At 41.2% G+C, this 27,589-nt stretch overlaps 1 protein-coding gene across 1 annotated transcript in view; it reads right to left on the reverse strand.

Annotated features, from left to right (window-relative positions):
• The window catches only part of LOC109935647 (gamma-aminobutyric acid receptor subunit alpha-3-like), a 189,033-nt gene that overhangs the window by 113,495 nt on the left and 47,949 nt on the right, over positions 1 to 27,589 (reverse strand). The window contains exons 3-4 of the mRNA XM_048604864.1: positions 16,460 to 16,581; positions 1,425 to 1,492 (exon numbers count right to left, since the gene is read on the reverse strand). Of these exons, the coding sequence (XP_048460821.1) occupies positions 1,425 to 1,492; positions 16,460 to 16,581 (190 nt within the window). The remainder of the gene's footprint in view (positions 1 to 1,424; positions 1,493 to 16,459; positions 16,582 to 27,589) is intronic.

Below are 27,589 nucleotides of genomic sequence, written 5' to 3' on the forward strand. Positions count from 1 at the left end.
AAGCTTTTCCAGCAATTTTGTTTTTGTTCCTGATTCACAGCATCCATAGTTCTTTCGGTTTTTATTCAAAATATTAACTGTTTCTCCAAAGATGTTGCCAGACCTGCTTGTGTTTGTCTTGTGTTCTCTGTTTGTTTCAGATTTCCAGCATTTTCAGTATTTTGCCTTTGTTCAACACATAAGCTGGAGTTGTTTCCCCTAGAACAGAGATGGCTGAGAGGAGGACATGATTGTGATGTATAAAATAGGGTGCACAGATGGTCAGGAATATTCTTTCCCCTTAGTGGCGGGCTTAATAACCAGGGAGCACAGAACTAAGGTAAGGTGCAGGAGATTTAGGGGGGCATTTAAGAAAAAATATCTTTACCTTTAAGAATCCATGCATGACACTTTTCATGGTGAGAGCATTACCATTGGGAAAGATGGATTTATGGGAACACCATATGTCATTTACCTTAAAATAATTCCTTAAAGAAACATTTCAGGCAGTAATTTTTCTGGATGGAAATAAGATCCTTTCCATATTCTTATCCTTATTTTTACAAAACAGCCTCTTAAATCTGTTCCAGTTATGCTTCTAGACAACAAGCTGCTTGAAATTTTGCAGCCTCCAATTCTTCTAAGGAACTCTTTTAAGGTAACAACTGGTCCATTCAGAACTAACTACAGTAGTATAACTGTAAAATTGTCTTTCTCAGTTTTTATGTTGCTATTAGTAATTTGTAGGTTTTGATTCAGACAATTTTTGGTACAATGCACTTTAGGTATATTTTACATTTGACAATAATTCTCACCATTGGATGAAAATAAACAAATCCCCTCTGAATCAGATCTGAGCATTAACTTTTTAAACCATTGATTTACTCTATCAAAACTAGAATATTCACAGCAGAGACCAGCCCATCCAACAGGAAATCTGGGCTAGCCTCATCATCCAGACACAGGAAATCTGGGGCAGGCTGGTCGTCCAGACATAGGAAACGTGGGAATGTTCTGAGAACCTGAAAAACGGCTGGATGCGACTACAGTCCAGAGCCCACCAGAACCAGGGTGCACAACTACACACCTATAAGTCAGTATCCATCAGCTTGCTTTGTGCATGCCTTCCAAAAATGTACTGATTCCCACGTCACCATCTTTTCACTCTATTCACACACTCACTCTGTTTGCGAGATGCACAATCCCATCCTCTCACAGCACCGCCCCCGTTCTGTGAGACATACACCCCTAATTCCTCGCCACATCCCCAGCTGTGAGAAATATATCTCCATCTTCTCATAGCTGCCTCCCAATTGTGTCTGAGACACATATACACCTTTTGTCTCACCCCACCCCATTCTGTCTGAGAGACATACACCCCCATCTTCTCATTCCACAGTCCTACCATTCAAGGAGACCAGAGGTCTATTTTCTCACAAACTCACCATGTCTGTGTCAGACACTGGCCCAAAGCTTGTAACGTAGATATCTGTTTTAACTTCAGTCACGCTTTCTGTGAGGGAAAAGAAAGGAGGAACATTTTGAAAGTAAAAGTGACAGGAGCACATTTTTCTTTAACATTAAAAACATCAATCTTGATGAGTCATTTAAACTTCCAACATAGTCCAGGACAGAAACAAGATGAACAGCAGGTTTTGCCTGACAGCAGAACATCCAACTGAGAGTACAGGGTGGATTGGACAATTAATCAATAGATTCCTATTATTACACAGTGTGTCTTCTATATTAATTCTGCTTTGTTGTTATCATCTTTTGTAGCCCCCTACATGAATACTTCTCTTTCATTTCACAGGATGTGGGCACCCTGGCTCAACCAGTATGTATTGCCCATCTTTAATTGCCCTTGGTAAAGTGACAGTGAGCCACTACACTGTTAATTTCATACAATCATTGGGTCAATGACACACGAGGACACTATTCAGTTTATGACCCCAAAAGCCCCCACACAAGGTTGAAGTTCTGAAGACTTTTCCACTTCTGGGCGAATCTCAAACTAGGGGGATATAGTTATAGAAGAAAGGGACACTCATTTAGAGTGATATGCAAAGGAATTTTGTCCCATAAAAGGTAGTGAATGTCTGGAATTCTCAACTGCAGAGAGTTAGTCATAGAATCCCTACAGTGTGGAAATAGGCCCTTCGGCCTAACAAGTCCACACTAAACCTCAGAGCATCCCACACAGACCCATCCTCCTATAACCCACGTAATCTACACATCCATGAACACTACTGGGCAATTTAGCATGGCCAATTCACCTAGCCCCACATCTTTGGATTGTTGGAGGAAACCAGAGCACCCGGAGGAAACTCACGCAGACATGGGGAGAATGTGCAAACTCCACACAGACAGTCACCCGAGGGTAGAATCGAACCCCGAACCCTGATGCTGTGAGGCACTAGTGCTAATCACTGTGCCACCCTGAACTGGACTAGACCACTGAAATTATTAAAAGGAGAGGTACATAGATTTTTGAAATATTGCAGGAATAGAGGCCAATGGTAACCCAGAATGAAAGAAGTGTTGAGAACTGGACCAGATCAGACATAATCTTTTAGAATGGGCAATCCTGAGGACTGAATGGTCTATTCTTGCTCCTATGTCTTATAGTTTTAAGAAATCTTTAACTGTCCAAGAAAAAAGATTTTTATAAGTTCAACATCTCTGGTAAGGTTAACTCGTTCTCCATCCATAATTGCCCTTGAGAAGGCAGTTCATACCCACAATGCTGTTTGAAAGGGAGTTCCAGGATTTTGACCCATTGACACTGAAGAAATGGTAATATGTTTCCAAGTCAGGATAGTGAGGACTTTGCAGTTGATGGTATTCCAATGTATCTGCTGTGCTTGTCCTTCTAGATGGTAGAAGCTGCAGGATTTGGAGGTAGTCTAAGAAGTCTTGATGAGTTGCTGCACTGCATCTTGTAGATAGTACACACAGCTGCTGCTGAGCATTAGTGGTGTAGGGAGTGGATGTTGGAGGTAGTATTCCACCAATCAAATGGTCTTGGATGCTGTCAAGCCTTGTCAGTACTGTTGGAGTTGTACTCATCCAGGCAAGGTATTCCATCACATTCCCGACTTGTGTCTTATAGAAGGTGGATAGATGGTGAGAAGGCAGGTGCTGAGCTACTTCCCGCAGGATTTCTGGCCTATAATTAGCCATAGTATTTACATGGCTCATCCAGTTGAGTTTCTGGTCAAAGGTAACCACAGGATGTTGATTTATTTCATTGTGTGGTTTTCTACCCATAACCGTATTTTTGAAGAGAAGGCAAGATCAAGAACTGTTTTCAGGCATGGGTTTCTTTCTAACACTGTTTATTACATATTAAACCTAAATATTCAGTTCTAATTTTACTTTTAATTTTATATTCTTAAAAGACAATTTTGTAAACTAAAATCTAATGCTAGTCTGTCTACTTCATTTGCATCACAGCACATTTCTCTCTCTCAACATCTCAATCTTTCACACGGGTGAAGCCAATCAACTACTTCAATCAACAACTTGTTTAAATCTTACCCATACTATGCTATTTATACCCACTGAGGTGCAGCTCTGTGACATCATCACAAGATTGTTCTAGGCTCCATAATCCCTTATGCAAATCTCTTCCCCAAGTTTTCTTTTTACACCCATCATAAACTGGTCATATTCTCAAATAAGTTGCCTAGATTACTTCTTTTTACAGCATATACTATGATTTAGTCTTTACCTTTTACGTCCTACTCCTGCCCCAGACTAGGACTTGGTCTGAGTTGTACATGTGTCAGTTTGGTCTTGGATATACAAGGTATAAAAACACTTTCAAATAAAGTTGCCGAGGTTCCTCTCTCTCTCTGCTTGCTCCCATTAGATTGGCAGAGCTTGCTGAAATGTCTGAACTTGATGTAACTGCAGGAATGTGTGGGCAAGTTGGGTCGTTTCTTCTTTCTTGTCATTAGTATCTACTTCAGATGATGATGTTTGCCTAAAGTCAGTTGTTTCCTGTATCAAGAAACTTCTTCCACTACAACATTGATTTGTTGTTGAAGAATCTTCTCCAAGACATGAATATCTATGTTGGCATGGGAATGGTTTGGATTGTTGCTTGGTGTGCTCTTTAGACTGTAACACATCTTTGAAAAGTTACCTCTCTTCCTACAATGAATAGATTTCTTGTGTAAAGCTGATCAATTTTGTCGTCACTGATGTGGGATTTTTAGAATCATTCCTTCAACAAGGTGTGACACACCTACGGCATGAGATTTCCCACATGTTTGCACATGTGAAACATCATTCATGTGTGAGGTTTGTAAGAACTTGACTGATCCCTGACATAGCATCAACATACAGAGGGATCTAGGTCTACAGGTCCACTGTTCCCTGCAAGTGGCAACACAAGTAAATAAGTTAGTCAAGAAGGCATGTGGCACGCCTGCCTTCATCAAGTGGGGCACAGAGTATAATAATTGGCAAGTCACGTTGCAGCTGTCTAGAACTTTAGTTGGCCACTTTTGGAATATTATGTACAGTTCTGGTCACCATGCTACAGGAAGGGTGTGGAGGCATTGGAAAGGGTACAGAAATGATTTAACAAGTGTTGCCTGGTTTGGAGGGTATTAGTTATGAGGAGAGATTGAACAAACTTGATTTGTCTTCATTTGAATGGTGAATGATGAGGGGCGACCTGATAGAAGTTCATAAAATTATGAGAGGCATGAAGCATCAAAGTCTTTGTCCCAGGGTTAGAAATGTCAATTACTAGGAGACATAGTTTTAAGTAAAAGGGGATTAATGTAAAGGAGATGTGACAGGCAAGTTTTTCTTTCCCCCAGAGAGGGTGGTTAGTGCCTGTAATGCGCTGCCAGAGGAAGTGGTGAAGGTGGGTATAATAGTAACATTTAAGAGGCATCTTGACAGATATATGAATAGGAATAGAGGGATACACATCGCGTAGAGGCAAGAGTTTAGAAGGGGCATCATGTGTTGGTGCAGTCTTAGTGGGCCGAAAGGTCTGCTCCTATGCTGTACTGTTCTTTGCTCTTTAATCTGTATAGCTACCTTTACATAATATCCCTTAATAGCTTTGTTTGACATGAACTTATCCACATTGAAAATTTATAATTGATTTAACATCAAATGCCTTTTACAGAATTGAGTTATCTGGCTCCAGATTTTAAGATATGCTCCTGATGTTAGGCTGTCTGGCCAGTGGAAATAGGTAAATGAGAGAAACCTTGCACTGAATTTTCCCTGCCATTTGTTGGAATGGAGGGAGGGATGGGAAATGTGAAGAACGGGATAGAGGTGCCAAGCAAATTTTGACCAAGGGCATCATGCCAGTTTTCTCATGGTACACTGTTCTGTGCTGGCAGCCCACTCATCCGCAGCAGGATGCCAATTAGGTTGCTGAGTGAATTATTGAATTATTGGCACCTTTCACACCGCCTGTCAATGTTGGCAATGTCATACAGAGCCCTTGCTGTGCCAGCCTTCCAGCAGTGAAGGCAAGGCATTTTCGCAGCAGTAGGTGGGAGCCATGTGCGAACGAGATGGCAGGGCCACAGCTGCCCAGGTCCCAGCCTCACCAGTGAGTGTGGATCTCTTGGAGACTGATGTCTCTGATGACCAAATTACTGCAGTGCCAGATACTCTCCTCAGACTTATGGAGGCTTAAGGATTCCCCTCAGCTCCTGCTGCTGAGTGCTCAGCAGCATTCTCAGTGACATAATGGATGCTGCAATAATGCCCAAACCCCTCCCCGCCCCCATAATACATCATTTTTAATTGGATGATATTAGCAGGCTTCCTCTGCACTTGGCCACTAAACTGGTGGGTAGCATGATTAGGACCAGAAATGATCCCAATTTCTGAAGCCTAGTGAAGTTCAAAGAAAATTCAGCGCACTCTTCTGCAAACATCATTCAAATCATCTCCTGACTGTCTATATTCTTGATATTCTCTATATTCCCACATTCCACAGATTTCTCGTCCACTTGATTAGACTTTGACAAGGAAACTTGATAGAGCATCAATAACAGGGGTGGGGGTGGGTCTGGGTTGGGATGCTCTTCGGAGGGTTGGCATGAATTTGATAGGCTGAATGGCCTGCTTCCATACTGTAAGGAGTCTATGATTCTAATGTTGATACTCAGAGCACCACCATGCCTGATTTTGCATCAAGAGTTAACTGAGTGTCACTTTAACTTGGACGAGGTGGAGCAAGAATTTTTATACCTGTTTCACCATTCCCATGAACCACTGGGGTTCAGAGCAGGGAAAACTCCACATAGCCTCTGTCCTCTCTAGGTTTCCCATTATTTCTGCAGCCTGAAAACTAAGGCCCAAAAATGCAATAGGTGTTTTTGAGAATTCAAACTTGTCATTGAGGGTCAACCCAGCATTCCTGTCACTTCCTCGAGCCTCTCCTCACCCTGCCATCATATTGGGCTTCAGTGGAGCTATGGATTTGAATGTGTTGCACAATGTTTTCTCATGTATTAGAAATTTTCAGCTAACAACTCTGAAACGGAGAGAAGTTAAAGCAATTAAATTCATAAGCTGTTAAGAATGTGATTAACAGTTTAGAATCTTCATCCAGAAGAAGTTGCAAGAAGGTAGAGTTTGCACCTAGCTTTGTTGAAGACTGGTGTTTATCATCTTCGTAGGTTATTATCTATGGGCATGATTGAACTTATCTCAGTTTGTATTGGTTTGTTCAAATGCATTAAGTTGACACAAATTCAAATAGATCCATTTAGTTCAGGAGCTGACAATGTAGCCAAGCAGCACATACAACTTTTCAAAGGAGGCCCTTCCTGAATATTGTTTGTGTAAACTCCTTATCCTGCTGTTCCTATTGAGGGGTGAAAAAACATTACAGGTTGAACCCAAATGATTCAGTTGAAAATATTCAGCTGCTATGAAAAACCAGCAAAATGTAACAACCTTTACAAACAGAGCAACAGAATATTGAAGATTATAACAGAATTCACAACACAAACTGATGATGGGGAACCACAGCTACTGAGTTCATCCTCCGTAACAACAGATATCTGTAACAACAGCAATAGCTCTGTTACTAGAAGTTACACAGGAGGCCTCAATTCATCGTTGTCTACTCCCTCCATATACAAAAGGTCCAAAGAAACCAGAGCAGCCTCCTGCCTGGCAATTTTTTACCCCAACTCAGTACTATGACAATGCAGTCATAGCTTTACTCAGACGTTATTGAAAGATTTATGACCAGATTTGAACTATACACAAACACAATAAATTTCCTCTAACACCAGGGATAAATTTAGTACTGATTACTAACTTTAACTGGTTTACATAATCCTCTTAATGTAGTAAAATATTGAAAATTGCTTCACAGATGTGTAATCCCATGGGAAATTACCATAGAAATAAAGAGGGGAACAATGTCTGAATATCCTGTCTTCTACAGGTCAACCATACTTCCTTCTTGCCTGCCTTCCCAGAAATGGTTGATTTCTACTCCAACCAATGTACATAATGCTTGCTGCTCTCCCAAGTATCCTTCTCTTCCTTTTATAAGTCAGTAAGATATCAGGACACCAGGGCGCAGTTTTACATGGCAAATGGTGGCAAGTCAATTACTTTTAGAATTAGTTTTCAAAACATTTGATAATCAATGCTGGTTTCAGCAAAACGTGATGTTCATTATGACAGCTGCCTTAAACTAACCTCTGCCATTAATGACTGGTCATTCAGAGAGACAAGAGTGCTAAATAACATCACAGAGACTGGAGTTATGGTATTATCTTCAATTTTATATGAAGGATACAGAGCGTAGCCTTGATTTTACTTATAGATAAAACAGCCATAAGGTAGTGTAGAATGAGGACAAATATATTATCCATCACGTCTTTAGCTGTGAGTATCTGAGGGGGAGGGACTGATGAGTTGAAGGGAAGGCTGTTTTATTATAAGTAGTATAAAGGATATTATATCTCTAAATGATCATCTCGCTGTGAGATCTTAGTCACTTATTTTGCAAGTTCAGTACTAATTTTGAGCTGAAACCTTTTCTCTTACTTGTTTCATCTGACCTGGGGAGGGCACTTTCTTAAGAGCTAGAAAGAAAATGAATAACATCCAAGAAAAATCCCAGTTCTTAGAAAGAGATAAAAATCTGTCAAAAAAAAAACAGGACGCAAACGAAAATGAATCTCAAGTTCAGGGTTTTGATGAACTGGTCGAATTTCACATTTATGCATATTAAATGTCATTTTTCCCCCTTTCACTATCTATTTGGTTTTTGTTTCAGTGATTTCTATTATTATTCTCTATCACAACAAGATTTGATTTTTACAGTGCAGTGCAGGCATGTTAGATTTCACTGTCCACATTACACACAGACACGCTTTCATTTATCTGTGGTATCAATGAGAAAGGAGTGGATAAATTAATTTTCCAGATATTCCCTTTTGCAAGTTTTGAACGCTTAGCTCCAGGTGACTTGCATATTTTATAAGAATGTCCTGTAACTCTCTGACTAACAAGGGATTTCCTTTGTCCCGTATTTAATGAGACAGCCTGACTGATCATCAGAGTCTCCAGGAACAGTTTGAATGCTTCAGGTGTGAATGGAACTGAAGCAGAGCTGACACATTGATATTGTTCAATCAACCTGTTCACGTACCTCTGGAGAAACTAGGATCTGAACCCAAGCCTCCTGGCCTACATTGTGTTACAAGATCCCTTAGCTAAGATGAACTGTAGGCTTTAGATAGTAATCCCCAGCCCGTTAAGACCGCCCCACAGCATTCAACCATTAGTGTACATATACTTCCAGATCTGTGCTCCCGCATGCCCTTTACAAGAGCACATTTTATTTTATGCTGTCTTTCCTTCTTATTCCTACCAAAATGTATCACTCCACACCTTTCCACATTAAAACCTCATCAGCCACCTATCCATACACTCCACCAACCTGTCAACCTCCTTTCAAAGTTCCACACTATCCTCTTCACAGTTTACTATTCTGCCAATTTAGTGTTGTTCACAAACTTTGAAATTGTCCTCTGCATACCGAGAACTAGATCATTTAAATATACCAGGAAATGCAGGGTTCGAATATTGACCCCTGGCAACTCCACTACAAACCTTCTTCCAGCCCTAAAAACATCCATTAACCATTACTCTCTGTCATTAATTTTCTGTCCCTCAGCCAACTTTGTACCCATGTTACTACTCTCCCTTTTGTTCTATGACCTATTACTTTCTTTATAAGTTTGTTGTGTGGTACTGTCTCAAACACTTTCTGAAGGTCCATGTACATTACATCAACAATGTTGTCCTCATCAATCCTCTCCGTTTCCACTTCACAACACTCCAGGAGGATGAGGTTGTTGACTTGCTCACCGAACTGACTTGTTTTTGTTCAGACATTTCATCACCACACTAGGTGACATTATCAATGGAACCTCCGATGAAGTGATGCTATTCTACTCCGCTTGGAATTTATACTGTCCAGTCGGCTACGGTGAGGACTGTCATTTCTGGTTTTGATCTGTATGGGTTTATATATGGGTTCCAATTGTATATGTTTGTTGATTGAAGTATGGGTGGAAAACCATGCCGCTAGGAATTCCCATGCGTGTCTGTGTTTGGCTTGGGCTGCTATGGTTACTTTGTCCCAGTTAAACTGATGGCCTTCATTGTCTGAACGTACAGATATTAAGGAGATATTAATGAAGGCTGTCAGTTCTTTTCCTCATCAAGGTCTTTTCCTCATCAAGGTCTTTTCCTCAGGTAGGGAGTCCAAAACTAGGTATAAGGTGAGAGGGGAGAGACCTACAAAAGGACCTAAGGGGCAGCTTTTCCAGACAGACAGTGGTGGCTGTCTGGAACGAGCTGTCAGAGGTAGTGGAGGAGGTGGGTCCAATTACAATATTCAAAAGGAATCTGGATGTGTATATGAAGGATTTAAGAGGGATAAGGGCCAAATGCTAGCAAATAGGACTAGATCAGTTTAGGATATCTGGTTGGCGCAGTTGAGTTGAACCAAAGGATTTTTTTCTTTCCAAATAACTCTATGACTCTATCCAAAATAAAAACAAAGTACTGGAGAAACTCAGCAGCTCTGGCATCATCTGTGGACAGAGGAATAGAGTTAATGTTTGAAGTTCAAAGACTCTTCTGTGGAACATTCAGATGCTGCTGGACCCATTATCTTTCTCTTTTCTGTTTCAGATTTCTGCTTTTATTACTGCCTTTGCTTGAGCCAGGTCTCTGTCACTGTTACATCCTCATCCCACATGAGGATCTGTGCCTGTAACCCTCCAGTCATATAAACTATACTCTGGGTAACACTGATTTCATTATGGTCGCATTCATGGCAACTTCACCTATTAACTTTCTATTCTTTTTTGTGCACTTGGTATTATTTTCTAATATCATCTCTGGGATCCAATATTCAGCTGGGCTAGTTTACTCCTTCCCCAGCCATAAAATATTGAAGGCTTGTGTTCCAGAACTAGACTCACCCCAGCTAAGCTAGAACATTGGAATCTACCCGACAATATGGAAAAATGGCCAGGTATGTCCTGTATGCAAAAAGCAGGACAAATCCAACCTGGCCAATTATCACCTGATGAAGGGTCCCGACCCAAAATGTCAACTCTCCTGCTCCTCTGAAGCTGCCTGACCTCCTGCGTTCCTCCAACTCCACACTATATTGACTCTACCACCCCCATTAGTCTACTCTTGATTACCTGTAAAGTGGCCAGGAAGTTATAAGTGATGATAAAGTGATGGAATGATATCTCAGTCAAAGTCAGGGTCTACAAAAGTGTCATCAACAGTCCTATCAAGCAGCATTTGCTCAGTAATAAACTGTTCAGTGACCCCAGTTTGGATTCAGCCAGGGCCAGTCAGGTCCTGACCCCATTACACCTTTGGACAAAATGGACAAAATAACTGAATTCCAGAGATGAGGTGAGCATGAGTGTGACTGCCCTCGATATCAAGGCATCATTTGACCAAGTGTCATATGAAGGAGACTTCTTCAAGAATTGAACATCAGTGAACATCTCCACTTCTAACCTTATGTTGGAGAGAAAGTCATTGATGAAGCAACTGAAGATGGTGTGCCTAGCACACTGCCCAGAGGAACTCCTGCAGATATATTCTGAAGCTGAAATGGTTGACATCCAACAAACACAATCATCTTCTTTTGCACTATGTTCCCCCTGATTGACATTGATTCCAGTTTTCCTAGGGCTCCTTCTGTTATCCTCATCCAGAAAGAAAAAGAAAGAAAAATGAAGATTTTATTCTGTTCCTGACATGGCTTAAAGAGCCCAAGTGGATTTCAATTGGTTGTGAGTCGGTTTCTCACTTCGACCTCCTGCAGGACTTGTACAAAATATCCCACAGGTATCAGAATCCAGAACCACCTTCTAGGAATCCAAACTTCATATCACCTCCACCTACACCTTTTCCACCCTCTATTGAAAATCCAGTCCAGTATCTCTGATGATACATTATGGTACTCCCCTTTGACTCACTGTAAACTGAGCATAAGAACATGAGAACATAAGAACTAGGAGCAGGAGTAGGCCACCCAGCCCCTTGAGCCTGCCCCGCCATTCAATAAGATCATGGCTGATCTTTTTGAGACTCAGCTCCACTTACCCGCCCACACACTATAAGCCTTAATTCCTTTACCGTTCAAAAATTTATCTAGTCTTGCCTTAAACACATTCAGCGAGATAGCTTCAACCGCTTCACTGGACAGGGAATTCCATAGATTCACAACCCTTTGGGTGAAGAAGTTCCTCCTGACCTCAGTCCTACATCTGCTTCCCTTTATTTTGAGGCTATGCCCCCTAGTCCTAGTTTCACCTGCTAGTGGAAACAACCTCCCTGCCTCCACCTTATCTATTCCCTTCATAATCTTGTATGTTTCTATAAGATCTCCCCTCATTCTTCTGATTCCAATGAGTATAATCCCAGCCTACTCAGTCTCTCCTCATAATCCAACCCTCTCAACTCTGGAATCAACCAAGTGAATCTCCTCTGCACCCCCTCCAGTGCTAGTATATCCCAAGTAAGGAGGCCAAAACTGCACATAGTACTCCAGGTGTGGCCTCATCAGGACCCTATACAGCTGCAGCATAGCCTCCCTGTTTTTAAACTCTATCCCTCTAACAGTAACAGACAAAATTCCAATCGCCTTTTTAATTACGTGCTGCACCTGCAATCCTACTTTTAACGATTCATGTGCAAGGACACCTAAGTCCCTCTGCACAGCATAGTGCTGCAATTTTTTACCATTTAAAACATAGTCCATTTTGCTGTTATTCCTACCAAAATGGATGACCTCACACTTATCAACATTGTACTCCATCTGCCAGACCTTTGCCCACTCACTTAGACTATCTATATCCCTCTGCAGACTTTCAGTGTCTTCTGCACATTTTGCTCTACCACTCGTCTTAGTGTCATCTGCAAATTTTGACACAGCACACTTAGTCCCCAACTCCAAATCATCTTTGTAAATTGTAAATAATTGCAGTCCCAACACTGATCCCTGAGGCACACCACTAGCCACTGACCGCCAACGAGAAAAACACCCATTTACCCCTACTTTTTGCTTTCTACTGGTCAACCAATCCTCTATCCATGCCAATACATTACCTGTAATACCGTGCAACTTTACCTTATGTAGCAGCCTTTGGTGTGGCACCTTGTCAAATGCCTTCTGGAAATCCAGATACACTACATCCACAGGTTCCCCATTGTCCACCATGCAAGTAATGTCCTCAAAGAATTCCAAATTAGTTAAACATGACCTACCCTTCATGAACCAATGCTGGGTGTTCCCAATGGGAGAATTTATATCCAGCTGTCTTGCTCTTTCTTCCTTAATGACAGAATCAAGCATTTTCCCCACTACCAAAGTTGAGCTAACTGGCCTATAGTTACCTACTTTTTGCCTACTTCCTTTTTTAAACAGTGGCATCACATTGGCTGTTTTCCAATCTGCGGGAATCACCCCAGAGTCCAGTGAATTTTGGTACGTAATTACTAGTGCATTTGCTATTTCCCCATCACCTCTTTTAGTACCCTGGGATGCATTTCATCAGGGCCATGAGACTTATCTACCTTTAGCCCCCATTAGCTTGCCCAGCTCTGCCTCCTTAGTGATAATGATAGTTTCTAGGTCCTCACCTGCTATAACCTTCTTGCCATCAGTTTTCAGCAGGTTATTGGTGTCTTCCACTGTGAAGACCAACACTAAATAACTGTTTAATGCCTCGGCTATTTCCTTATTCCCAGTTATTAAATTGGCCTTCTCATTCTCCAAAGGACCAATGTTTACCTTTGCCACTCTTTTATGATTTACATACTTATAGAAACATTTGCTGCCTGTTTTTATATTTTGAGTTAGCTTTCTCTCATAATCTATCTTACTTTTCTTTATAACTTTTTTTGTGGCTTTCTTTCCCACACCACTTTTTTATTATTTATTAGTTTTAATTTTAGCATTTATTAGTTAGTTATTCCTTAGTTTTCCCTCAATCCTTTCTTTAATAATGGAGTGACCTTTGCAATTCTTCAATGTCTACTCAATCCTTTATAGTCATCCTGAACACCTCAATTACATCATCTCTTAATCTTCTATATTCAATAAAATATGCAACTTATATGCAACAAATAGCAAGTAGTCTATGCAACTTATCTGCATTATGTAATCTTCTCAATCTGGGTATCGTTTCCGTGAATCTATTCTAAAAAGCCATTACATCCTCCCTAAGGTGCTCAGAACTGGGCTGAATTTTCCACATAGGCTTTAACCAGATTTTTCTATAACTCTTAAATACTTTATATGGTCCCAGCCACGTTACTTACAATGTCATCTAAGCATTGTATAAAAAGACATTTTGTCAAAACTTTTTTACCCTGCTCTTGTCAGGACAATTCAAAAGAACACCAATAAAAAGGAAAATAAATATTTATACTGTATGAGAGGATAATGCTGCTTGATTGGCAAGTGGGAGGGCCTGAGCCATTTGTTCATCAAACTTGAAACAGGGCACATCAAAACTATTCTGCAGAATAATGGCTACTCTGATCAGATAACTAATCGCTGTACATCATGCAAACCCCTCAGCAGGCCTAAGGCAATCGCTTTCAGTCCTGAGACGTGCCAAGACTACCTCAGCGCAACCTGGAAGCATTATTTATCTTAATAGTTCATGAAGCTAGCTGTTTCATAAAACTACTGTGTGGAATTAACAAGAGTGGTGTTTACCATTAATACGCTGCTGATGTCAAGCCAAAAATTCATTCATATGGTCAATGAATTCAGTGGTCAGTGTGAAGTCAGGAATGTAGGCCAAATAGCCCAAAGACTGACAGAATGTATCAAACAGCATATCCCTTTGGTCACTTGCAACAACCAAGTTGCTGACATAACCAACTAGCATGCACCTGCAACACTCGCAACACGGTGCCCAAGATTTGATGCAATTCTGCAATTGGACAATATTTGCAGGATAATCCCAAAGTTTGTGAAAAATTCCACTGAGAAGCAATTTAGGATTGCTAGTTTTGCTCACAGTATGGTGCACTTGTGTGAACTGGAAGCTACATTATTAATACACAGAATCCTGTTCTTCTGAGACAAAAACAGCATGAACACATACTGTACCTGATTCAACTCAACAAAATAAGTCACTGTCTTCACTGGTTCATTTCTCAGCACAATGGTTTGACCAATCAGGGTCAACTTGCCTGGTTTACAATCATAACTAAACCTGGTAGTTAACTGTCACTTATCATTAGCTGTTGTATTCTCTATGACAATGCCTCTACTAATCAGTGGCCAGCTGTTAACCAACAGCACTCTTCTCAAATGTAGTATGATCGTCACTTTCCCCCTTCAATTGTTATTTTTGCAAATTGTTCTGATGAGAAAAAACCAAAAAGAACTGACAAAATGACCCTTTTGTTCAGCACTACTTAAACTTTATACCATCAAGAATCATTTAACTTAGTCAATTTAGACCATTTGGAATATATCACTCCCTCTTCTTTCTTCCTAGACACTTATAAGTTTAGTGAAAACTAATACTTTGGGCAGATCCCAAGGGCAAACCACTGTTCATATACTGTCACTTAGAGCACATAGTTCATATTTGTTAATACCTGCTGTTTCCCGCCTCTTTAGCAATTCCCTATGTGTCCATATAATTAATATTGATAAATATTTCCCTGTCTAATTCTATTAAATTCAACAATGTCAGTTAAACCCAACCTAACAACAGCAAATGGATACTTCTTCTCACTGATCAGTTCATATTTACCTTAATGCTGTGACACCATGTACCAAGTAACAGATTCTAGTGAGTTCCCTATAACTGACATTAGATTAGTAGTCCACTTAATTGCCTGGCATCTTTCTCATATCATTTCTAAACAATTTGGTAACATTTGCAATTTTTCAAATTAATAATTCAAGATCATAACATGTGGTCCTTTGCTTCACCACTCTGAATCCAGCTGGGAAGGCAGCCGGAGCTTTAGTTCAGTGAAAGATTGCACTTCCAACAGTGCAGCACACTATGCTGCAGCACATGCATTCAGAGTTGGTACCTCTGCTTGCCATACCTTAAATTATCCCAGCAACTATCTCTTCCTATTTCACTTTCCCAACTTTGGTTCAACCTCACCCACACTCCTGTGATCCTCGGCACATCTGACCCCCTGTGAACCTTCAGCACCCCTCAGCACTTTTGGCCCCTCATGATCCTGCAGCACCACTCAGAACATCTGAACCCATGAGACCCCTCAGCACATCTGACCTGACATGAACCCGTCAGCACATCTGACACTCCTGTGAGCCCTCAACACATCTGGCCACCCCGTGACCCTGCAGCACATCTGGCCCTGTGAACCATTGGCACATCCACTCACCAGGAGCTTTGATCTCCTGAGTTAACCGTACCTGTATCCTTTCAGCCCATCACCAACCTCTGTCTCCAAGCATGCATTTAATCCACAGGTTTTGCTTTTTTGAAGACATTTCTGGAATATAGTTAGTACGAGCAGGAGCAGCATTGATGGGAGTGCTGCACTGTTGGAGGGTTAGTATTGAGGGAGAGCAGCACTGTCGGAGGGTCATCACTAATTGCCCTTGAGGAGTAATGATGATGGGCTTTTTAAATTGCTGCAGGCCAAATGGCAGTTTCTAAGGATATGCACATTCACTACTCTTCAATGGACTTTGCTGGAAGTGTGACTCCTCATTAGTTGAAAACATTCTATCTGACCTCATTTAATTCCTGACTTTATCTTTCAACTTTGTCTTCTGGGTTTTGAACACTTCACCACTCTGAACAATTTGAATCTTATTAAGCAGCCTGTGGAACAGAAAGTCAGATTGTACATCAGATTATGTGAATATTTCTAAACTAGCCAAGTGCTAAAAATAAAATGGTGGTCTTACCTCCAAGGCCAGGCCGCAGCCTATTGTCATACCCATCTAACAGGCGATCCAGGATCCGGGTGAAGATGGTAATGTTGTCCTTCCCCTCTGTTGGTGCTGGTCGAGCATGTTTCTTCGAAAATCTATGAACAAAAGAAAGATATAACAATTGTTCCCGAATATTTTTGAAATTTTGACAAAGGATGCTGACATAGGAATAGGAAGAAGCCATTCCACTCCTTAACGTTGCATCACCATTCAATTGTAACCTTAAGATCACAAATAGCAGAAATTGACCACTCAGCCTATTGAGTCTGCTCCACCATTCAATGAGATCATGGCTGATCTGATAATCTTCATCCCCACTTTTCTGCCTTTTCGCCATAACCCTTGATTCCCTTACTGATTAAAAATCTCTCTATCTCAGCCTTAAATAATAACTTAATGATATTGCTTCAACAGTGGTCAGTGGTGAAGAATTCCACAAATTCACTACCCTCTCTCAGAAGAATCATAGAATTCCCTACAGTGTGGAAACAGGCCCTGTGGCCCAACAAGCCCACAGAGCATCCCACCCAGTCCCTTTCCCTTATAACCCACCTACACTACATATCCCTGAATGCTACAGACAATTTGGCATGGCCAATCCACCTAGCCTGCACATTTTTGGACTGTGGGATGAAACCAGAGTACCTGGAGGAAACCCACACAGACACGGGGAGAATATGCAAACTCCACACAGACCATCGCACAAGGGTGGAATCGAACCCAGGTCCCTGGCGCTGTGAGGCAGCAGTGCTAACCACTGAGCCACAGTGCCACCCTTCCTTCTTATCTCTTTAATGTGCAAGCCCTTATTCTGAGATTATACTCTCTGGTCCTAGATTCTCCCATAAGGGAAAACTCATGTTTGCTGAGTGTCTGACCTTCATTTATCTAGTTCTGCTCCAAACTTTATCTAAGGTATATCTAGCAGTCTCAGTGTTGGATAATAACCCACAGCATCCATGGAGCCTTGGTGATACTGGTGGGAGTGGTCATGGGCAGGTACGGCAAAAGTTCCAGACCACTGCTCTCCTTTGATTAACATTGTTCTCCCGGACAGCCCTAACTCTAACTTTAGGACGTGATCTTAATGATAGGAACGTATTAAACGGCACAAGCCTACACTGGCACCCGGTCAAATGATGTCTTTATTTTAAAATTCTCCTCCTTGTTTCCACAGCCCTCAAGGCTTTGACCCTGCCTATCACTGTAATCACCTCCAACTCTCCAAGATCTCTTCCTCCAATTCTCTTGCATGTTCTGAATTATATCTGCTCCAATGTCTGGTTGTCATCAACTGCCTAGGCCACAGGTTTTGGAATTGTCTTTCTACTCCTCTTCATATCTCTATCTTGCTTTCTTCCTTTCAGATGTTGAAAATATCTCTTTGACTGAGCTTTCTGTCATACCCTATAATGAAACATCCTAAGAAAGTTTACAGGACTATTATGTTGAAAGCACTATACACATTTAAGTTGCTATTGTTGTTGCTGCTGTTGTTGAAATTTCAATATTAGTCACTGAAAAGGGTACTGAGGAACCCTGAGGAACTGCTCTGCTTCCCATAAAGTAGCCCTTAATTATGCCTAAAGGAATGGATCGTTCACTGTTTTTACATAATCGACCACAACAAGTAATGTTCTCTATTTAACTGCTATGAACCAGTCTCAGTCTAAATAGCACACAGAACTACCCAGAATATAAATGTGTACAATGGACAATCCAACATGGTTCTATTCCAGAAAGCAAGTTGGTGAACCATCGTACTGGGTACAATCTTTTCTATTTATTTACACGATTACTCATTATAGCATACTGCTCCTTACACAGCAGTTTCAATTTTAATTCTAATTTGTGTCTGTTTATACGGGCTTAAGTCAGTTCCTATTTCACGGTGACCACCTACATAATTAATAGACAAGTAATGATTCAGTGCTAGAATTCACACTCCGCTTGGGCTTACTCTCATCTTTCTTCATCTAAATCTATCATTGAAACTCAAGATCTTCCTCCCTTATATGCTTATCTAGCTGCTCCTTCAAACTTTTATCTACAGTTTGCCATAAAGACTCCTCCGTCCACTCTCTGGCTGACGGAATTTTGTCCGAGTTCAGTGCTCCATTTTTCTGGTGACTATCCCGGATGGCAGTTTTCTACTTTTGCTGTACCCAAAGAAAGGAAACTTTACAGTTCTGTTGCCATCTTTGCAGTTTTTTTTGTGTTATCCAACGCTCTATACCTGTATGGTAACACAGCAACTAGGATCTGTACAAAGAACTCGAAACATTGTCTATGCAATGATCCCAGCTCATGGCACAGCCGGACAAATCAGATCCCAGAAAGGACTCCGGTTTAATAAGTCATATTTAGGAAGTAATAAGGGAGTACTGCACGGTCAAAAAATTGAGGACTGTAGGAATGCAACATTGTCAGCTTCGAGAGCACGCTGCACAGGCGAACGGTTGGTGCTGAGGGCGCGCTGCAGCAGCAGAGGATCAGTATTGACTGAGTGCTGCTGTGTTTTCTTTCAGATGATAAACTGACCACCCAGCCTGGTCTGGCCTATGTGTGATCCTAGAACCACTGCTAAATGGACTAGCAACCTAATTAGTTCTATCAAATTGCTACAAAATCTGAACAACACAATAAAACTGACTACCTGACAAAAAATTACAGTAAACTCAGCACTATGGACCTGCAATGTCCTGCTGACCAATATCAGGGGGCTGGTGCCAAAACTGGGAGAGCTGTCTCACAGACTAGTCAAGCAACAGCCAACACTGTCATACTTAGAATCATACCTTAAAGGCAATGTTCCAGACACCACCATCCCAGGATATGTCCTGTCCCATTGGAAGGACAGATCCAGCTGAGATGACAGCACTGTGGTATTCAGTCAGGAGGCAGTTGCCTGAGAGTACTCAAGCTTGACTCTGGACATTGTGGAATCTCTTGACATCGGATCAAACATGGACCCAAGAATCACCTGCAGGTTACCATGTGCTTTCCTCCACTATACCTCAAATGATGAATCGCAAAGAGATTACAACACAGTCCTTGTGGAGGTTAAGTCCCACCTTCAAATTGATAATATCCTTCACTGTGTAATTGGACAGATGTTGAACATATTAAATACCCCAAAACTGGGTGTCTATGAGGTGCTGTAGTTCATCATCAGCAGCAGAATCATACTCGAGCACAATCTGCAGCCTCATGGCCCAACAAATCCTTTACCCAACTTTTACCATCAAACCAGGGTATCAAACCTGCTTCATTGGAGAGTGCAGGAGAGCATGCCAGGAAGAGCACCAATGGTGTCACAACCTGCTGAAGCTACCATACATGAATACTCACATGCTAGACAGGGTAAACAATATATAATAGACAGAGCTAAGCAATTCCACAACCAATGGATCAGAGTTAATCTCTGCAGTCCTGCCACATCCTGTCGTGAATGGCCTTGGATAATTAAACAACTCACTGAAGGAGGACCCTCCACAAATATCCATACATTCAACTATTAAGAGCCCAGCACATCAGTGCAAAAGATAAGGCTGAGCCAGCAAAGTGCCGAATCGATGATCCATCTCAGGATCCTTCAAAGGTCCCCAGCATCATAGGTGTTAATCTTCTGCAAATTCAACACACTCCATGTTGGAGACACTGGATAGTGTAAAGGCTATGGGCCTTGGTAACATTGCAGCAATAGCACTGAAGATTTGTAGCCCAGAACGGGCTGCAACTCCAACCAAGCTCTTCCAGTACAGTTACAACATTGACATCTCTGAAAATTTGGAAAATTGCCCAGGTATGTCCTGTACATAAAAACAGGAAAAATCCAACTCAACCCATTACCACTTCATCAGTCCACTCTCGGTCATCAGTAAAAGTCATGAAAGGGATCATTGACAATGTTTCAAGTGGCACTTGCAAAGCAATAACGTGTTCAGTGAAGTCCAGTTTGGGCTCTGCCATGACCACTCAGCCCCTGAGCCTTTTTTCAAACATGGACAAAAGAATTCAGAAAGTGCGGTTAGAGTGACAGCCCTTGACATCAAGCCACATTTGACTAAGTGTGGCATCAAGGAACCCTAGCAAAAGTGGAATCAATCAGTATCAAGAGGCAAACTCTGTGCTGTTTGGAGTCATACTTGGCACATAGGGAGATGGCTATGGCTGCAGGTCAGTTATCTCAGCTTCAAGACATCACTGCAAGAGTTTCTCAGGGTAGTGTTCTCTGCCCAACCAACTTCAGCTGCTTCATCAATGACCATCCCCCCATCATAAAGTCAGAAGTGGGGATGTTTGCTAATGATTACACAATTTTCAGTACCATTTGTGACTCCTCAGATACTGATGTAGCCCATATACAAAAGCAGTAAGACCTGGACAATACCCAAGTTTGGGCCATAAGTGGCAAGTAACATTTGTGCCACATAAATGCCACACATTGACCATCTGCAAAAGTCATATTCTAACCATCACTCATTGGCATTTAATGGCATGACCATCACTGAATGACCCACTATTGAAATCCTAGGGATTACGATTGACGGTGAAATAAAATGAACCATTTGTGTTGAACCTCAGGAGATGGGAGAGATATTAAATGAATATTTGCATCAGTTTTTTTACTGTGGAGAAAGAAATGGAGGCTACAGAACTCAGGGAAATAAATATAAATGTTTTGAAAACAGTCCACATTACAGAAGAGGAAGTGCTAGAGGTCTTAGAAAAGATAAAGATGGAAAAATCTTCAGGACATGATCAAGTGTATCCCAGGATGTCGTGGGAAGGTAAGGAGGAAATTGCAAGGCCCCTAGCAGAAATGTTTTGTCTAATTTATAACAACACGTGAGATGCTGGGGGACTGGATGGTGTCTAATGTTGTGCCTTTATTTGAGAAACCTGGGAACTATAGACCCGTGAGTCTGACATCGGTGGTGGGTAAGTTGTTGGAAGTGATTCTGAAAGGTAGGATTTATATGCATTTAGAGAGTCATGGAATAATTAGGGATCCTTAGCATGGTTTTGTGCAAAGGAAATAGTGTCTCATGAACTTGATTGAGTTTTTTGAGGAATTAACCAAAAAAAATTGATGCTGGCAAAGCTGTAGATTTTGTTTACTTTCACCATAAGTCTTTGATAAGGTTCCGCATGGTAGACTAATGAGTAAAGTTAGATCACATGGGATTGAGGGTGAGCTTGCCATTTAGATACAAAATTGGCTTTACAGTTGTAGACAAAGGGTGATGATGGAGGGTTGCTTTTCGGACCAGAGGCCTGTTACCAGTAGTGTTCCACAGGGATCGGTACTGAGTCCACTTTTGTTTATCATTTATACAAATTATTTGGATAAGAACATAGGAGGCATACTTAGTAAGTTTGCAGATGACACTAAAATTCATGGTATAGTAGACAGTGACCAACGTTATCTAAGATTACAAAGAGATCTTGATCAATTGGGTCAATGAGCTGAGGAGTGATAGTTTCATTTGGATAAATGCGAGGTATTGCATGTTGGTAAAACAAACAAGGGCAGGACTTATACAATGGCAGGGTTCTGGGTAGTATTGTAGAACAGAGAGACATAGGGGTTCAGGTATGTAATTCTTTGAAATTTGAATCACAGATTGAAAATGTGGTTAAAAAGGTATTTAGCATGCTTCTGAGGAAGACCCGAAACATTAATTCTATTTTTTCCTTCACAGATGCTGCCAGACCTGCTGAGCTTTTCCAGCAACTTTGTTTTTGTTCCTGATTTACAGCATCAGCAGTTCTTTCGATTTTTATTTAGCATGCTTGCCTTCAATGTTCAGACTTCTGAGTATAAGAGTTTGGATGTCCTGTTGAGGTTGTACAGGACATTGGCAAAACCTCTTCTGGACTACTATATGCAGTTCTGGTCACCCTGTTACAGGAATGACATTATTAAACTGGAGAGGATTCAGAAAATATTTACCAGGATGTTTCTGGGAATGGAGGGCTGAAGTTATAATAATAGGCTAGATAAACTGTGACTTTTTTCATTGGAGTGTAGGAGATTGATATTTATTTATAAAATTGTGTGGGGCAAAATAATGTGAATGGCAGGTGTATTTTCCCTAGGGTGGGGGATTTCAAGACTATGGGGCGTATTTTTAAGGTGAAAGATGAAAGATTTAAAAAGGACTCGAGGGGCAATTTTTTTACACAGCGAGTGGCTAGTGTGTAGAATGGACTGCAAGAGGCAGTGGTAGGTACAGTTACAATGTTTAAAAAACATTTGGTTAAGTACTTGAATAGGAAGGGTTTGGAGGGATATGGGCCAAACACAAGCAATTGGGACTAGTTTAGTTTGGGAATATGTTCGGTGTGGATTAGTTGGACCGAAGGGTATGTTTCTATGCTGTTGAATCTATGACTTTATGACTCAGATATTATGGCTACAGCTCAGTCATTATCTACAAAGCACAAGTCAGGACTGTGATGGAATACTTGCCTGGATGAGTGCAGCTCCAGCAACACTTAAGAAGCTTGACACCATCCAGGACAAAGCAGTCCACTTGATTGGCACCACATCCACAAACATCCAATCCCTGCACCACCGGCTGTCAGTAGTAGCAGTATATATTATCTACAAGATGCACTGTAGAAATGCACCAAAGATCCTTAGACAGCATCTTCCTAGCTCATGACCATTTCCAGCTAGAAGGACAAGGGCAGCAGATAATGGGAACACTACCACCCGCAGGTTCCCTTCCAAGCCACTCACCATCCTGACATGGAAGTACATCACCGCTCCTTTAGTTTCACTGAGTCAATATCCTGGAACTCCCTCCTTAAGAGCACACAACAATCTCACTGCTGAATGTAGACGACAAATTTCTGTCCACTTGGGGTGGCATGGTGGCTCAGTGGTTAGCACTGCTGTCTCACAGTGCCAGGGACTCGGGTTCGATTCCACTCTTGGGCGACTGTCTGTGTGGAGTTTGCATATACACCCCGTGTCTGTGTGGGTTTCCTCCCACAGTCCAAAAATGTGCAGGCTAGGTAGATTGGCTATGCTACATTGTCCATAGTGTTCAGGGATATGTAGCTTAGATGAGTTATAGGGGGATGGGTCTGGGTGAATGCTCCAAGGGTTGCTATGGACTTGTTGGGCCAAAGGGCCTGTTTCCACACTGTAGGGATTCTAATCTTCTTCTTAACCGTCTGCTGTGAGGTTAGTGATTTACTCTGACCAAACCTGCTCTGTATCAGGCAGGAAGATATCTGGGAACTGATTGCGTAAATAGAAATGAATACGTCCAATCTGATAGCTTGTATATGTATGAGAATGGCTGCAGGATGACAAAGATTTGAACCTGAATATTGAAGGGTACATGACATTCGAGAAGGCTGGGAACCTACGAAAGGTAGCGGTGGTTATGTTAGCACAATAGACAGCTAAGACGTAAGTTCAGGTAACCAAGATGTAGAAGCATTTTGGGTACAGAAGATAAATGATAAAGGCAAAAAGTCATTTCTGGAATTGTTGTACAAGACCCCTAATGGTCACCTCATAATAGGCTGGAATAAAAATAAAGGTAAAATTAGGTAAACTTGTTAGAAAGGTACAACAATAACAATGGGGAATTTTGATCTACATAGAGAATGAAAAAAATCAGATGGACCAAAATAGCCTAAAAGAGAATGTTTCCATAGAAAGAAGCAGTTTGTTTGCACTTTCTGGGTCAACCAGAGAACAAGTAAAACTAGATCCAGTATTGCACAAGGCTTAATTAATGACCCCGTAATGAAGGCACCCCAAGGTAGCAGCAACCGTAACATGATTGAATTTGGCATTCAGTTTGAGGGAGAGAACAGTGGGTTAATTATGAGGGCAATTAGCAGAGCCAGATAAAATGAACAGGAAAGTTAGGTTCAGGGATAGGTCAGGATAGTTGCAGTAGCAGAAATTTAAGGGGATATTTCAGAATGCACAGGATGGATACATTCCAACAGAGAAGGGAAGTTCTAAGGGGAGGGCCCATCATCTCAGGGGAGGCAGTAGTGTAGTGATAGTGTCACTGGGCTAGTAATCAGCTGGTGGTGAATTTTAAATTAAATTTAAAAATCTGTAATTAATACCTAACCTAATAATGTCCACAGAACAAGTGTTGTAAAAAAAAAATATCTGGTTCACTGATGCTCTTTAGGGGGAAAAAAAACCTTTGAGAATGGTGAATCTGTGGAACTCGTCGTTGCAGGGGCTGTGGAGGCCAACTCATTGCATGAATTTAAGACAGAGATAGATAGATTCTTGAATGGTAGGAGGATTAAGTGTTACAGGGAAATGGCAGGAACGTGGGTTTGAGAAACATATCAGTCATGATCAAATCCTGGAGCAGACTTGATGGGCCAAATGGCCTAATTCTGATCCTACACCTTATGGTCCTATGATCACAACTGGCTAAAACATTAAATATAGCATCCAGCTTAAAGAAAAACATATAATTGACACAGATGGGCAGCAAATCATGACCTTGGACAGAATTCATAAACAACAAAGAATGACAAAAAAAACTATGAAAAAAATTAGAGTATGTCAAAAAGCTAGCTAGAAATATATAATTAGATAGTAAGAGTTTCTGCAGTTAACTAAAAATGAAAAAAAGTTCACAAATTGCATGTTGGTCCTATAGAAAATGAGTCTGGGGAATTAATATTGGTAAATAAGGAAATAGTCAATGAACTAAACAGGTATTTTGCATCAGTCAGTACTGAAAGTCTTCTTTTAAAAGTAACATCCCAGAAATAGTAGTCATTCAGGAAATAGAAGTAAGGGAGGAGCACAAGAAAATAAGATTCAGCACGGAAAGGATACTGAACAAATTGTTGAAACTATGGGCTGAGAAGTGCCTGCCCCAGGTCCTGATGGATTGCATCCTAGAATTTTAAATGAAGTGGCTTGTCAGGTAATTAATCTGTAGGTACCAATTTTCCAAAACTCCCTTGATTTGAGTATGGTCCCATTAGATTGGAAGATAGAGAATGTAACTCATTTTTTCATAAAAGGGTGATAAAAAGCAGGAAACTAACATATGACCAATAGAAGACATTAGAAATTACTAAAGATAGTATAAAAAGGTACTTGGATAAGTTCAAGGTAATCAGGCAGAGTCAACATGGTTTTGTGAAAAGGAAATCATGTTTAACCAATTTTTTTGAAGTTCTTTGAGGAGGTAATTTGTGAGCTGAGGGATACTATCGTACCACTGATCTTAGATTTCCAGACGGTTTTTTTTTAATAATCATTCACAGTATGTGGCCTTCATGGACTTGGCCAGCATTCATTGCTCACTACTAATTGCCCTGAGAGTCATGATGTGGAGGTGCCGGTGTTGGGCTAGGTTGGACACACAGAAGTAACATGACACCAGGTTATAGTCCAACAGGTTTATGTGAAATCACAAACTTTTGGAGTGCTGTTCCTTCATCAGGTGAAGTGGAAGGAAGCGCACAGGCACAGAATTTATAGGTGGAAAGATCATTGCAAGATAATTCTAGGCAATTAAGACTGTCAAAAGATAGTATAAGTGGTGTGAGTGGAGTATCAACAGGCTGAATAACAAGTCTTTGCAGGTTATCAAAAGTGTCAAATGGTGTGAGTAAAGTGTCAACAGCCAAATAGCAAGTAAAGGGATGACCTCTGATCTGATTAATTATGGCAAGCCAAACCAAAGACAAACCAGAGACAAACCAGGCTGGAACAACACAATAGGTATAAAAGTCACCTGATGAGGGTCTAACCAAAGTAACAAGTAATCCAAAACTGTACAAACTAATAAAGGTAGACAGATCATAACAAGCTATCAAGGTGGTGGTGTCAAAACAGAACAGTAAGGAAGATTTTACAAACACAGAACAGCATGGTGGGGTTACATGTAGTGCGACATGAATCCAAGATCACGATTGAGAGCGTCTTCATGGCTATGGAACTTGGCTATCAATTTCTGCTCAGTGATTCTTCATTGTTGTGTATCTCTAAGGCTGCCTTGGAGGATGCTTATCTGAAGATCGGAGGCTGAATGTCCTTGACTGCTGAAGTATTCCCCGACTAGGAAGGAACATCCCTGTTTAGCGATTATTGCACGGTGTCCATTCATCCGTTGTCATAGCGTCTGCATGGCCTCACCAATGTACCATGCCTCAGGGCATCCTTGTAGACAACATTGGTCGAGTCACATGTGTACCTACCATGTACGCGGTGGATGGTGTTCCCATGTGTGATGGTAATATCGATGTCGATGGCGATGGATCTGGCATGCCTTGTAGAGGTTGCCGTGGTAGGGTTTATCTCTAGCAGCATCTTATTTTTGATCTTTTGTAATTATCTCTCTGCCTTAATTAATTGGATCATAGGTCACCCTTTCACTGGCTATTTGGCTATTGATATTTTACTTACACTATTTGACACTTTTGATCGTCTGCAAAGACTTGTTATTCAGCCTGTTGACAGTCCATTCACACCATTTGTACCATCTTTTGACATTCTTAACTACCTGGAATTATCTTGCAACAATCTCTCTGCCAATAAATTCAGTGCTGTGCAGTTCTTTCCACTTCACCTGACAACGGAGCAGCATTTTGAAAGCATGTGATTTCAAAAAAAACTGGCTGGATTGTAACCTGGTGACGTGTGAGTTCTGACTTTGCCCAGAGGGCATTTAAGGGTCAACCACATTGCCATGGGTCTGCAGTCACATGTAGCTAGATCAGGTAAGGACAGCAGATTTCCTTCCTTAAAAGGAAATTAGTGACCCAGGTGGTTTTTTTTTCCCAACAACCAGCAATGGTTTCATGGTCATCATCAGACTCTTAATTACAGATTTCTTTTTGAGTTCAAAAGATATCACCATCTACCATGGTGGGATTCGAACCCTGGTCCCCAGGACATTACCTGCGTCTCAGGATTAAATAATCTACCAATAATACCACCAGACCGTCACCTCCCCCAGTAATGTTTTTTTCTGGAAAATAAGCACTGTTTTGGGAGGTGTAGCGCTGGATGAACACAGCAGGCCAAGCAGCATCAGAGGAGCAGGAAGGCTGACGTTTTGGGCCTAGACCCTTCTTCAGAAA

This window comes from Rhincodon typus, chromosome 14, assembly GCF_021869965.1.
Source record: "Rhincodon typus isolate 14 chromosome 14, sRhiTyp1.1, whole genome shotgun sequence".
Taxonomy (NCBI): Eukaryota; Metazoa; Chordata; class Chondrichthyes; order Orectolobiformes; family Rhincodontidae; genus Rhincodon; species Rhincodon typus.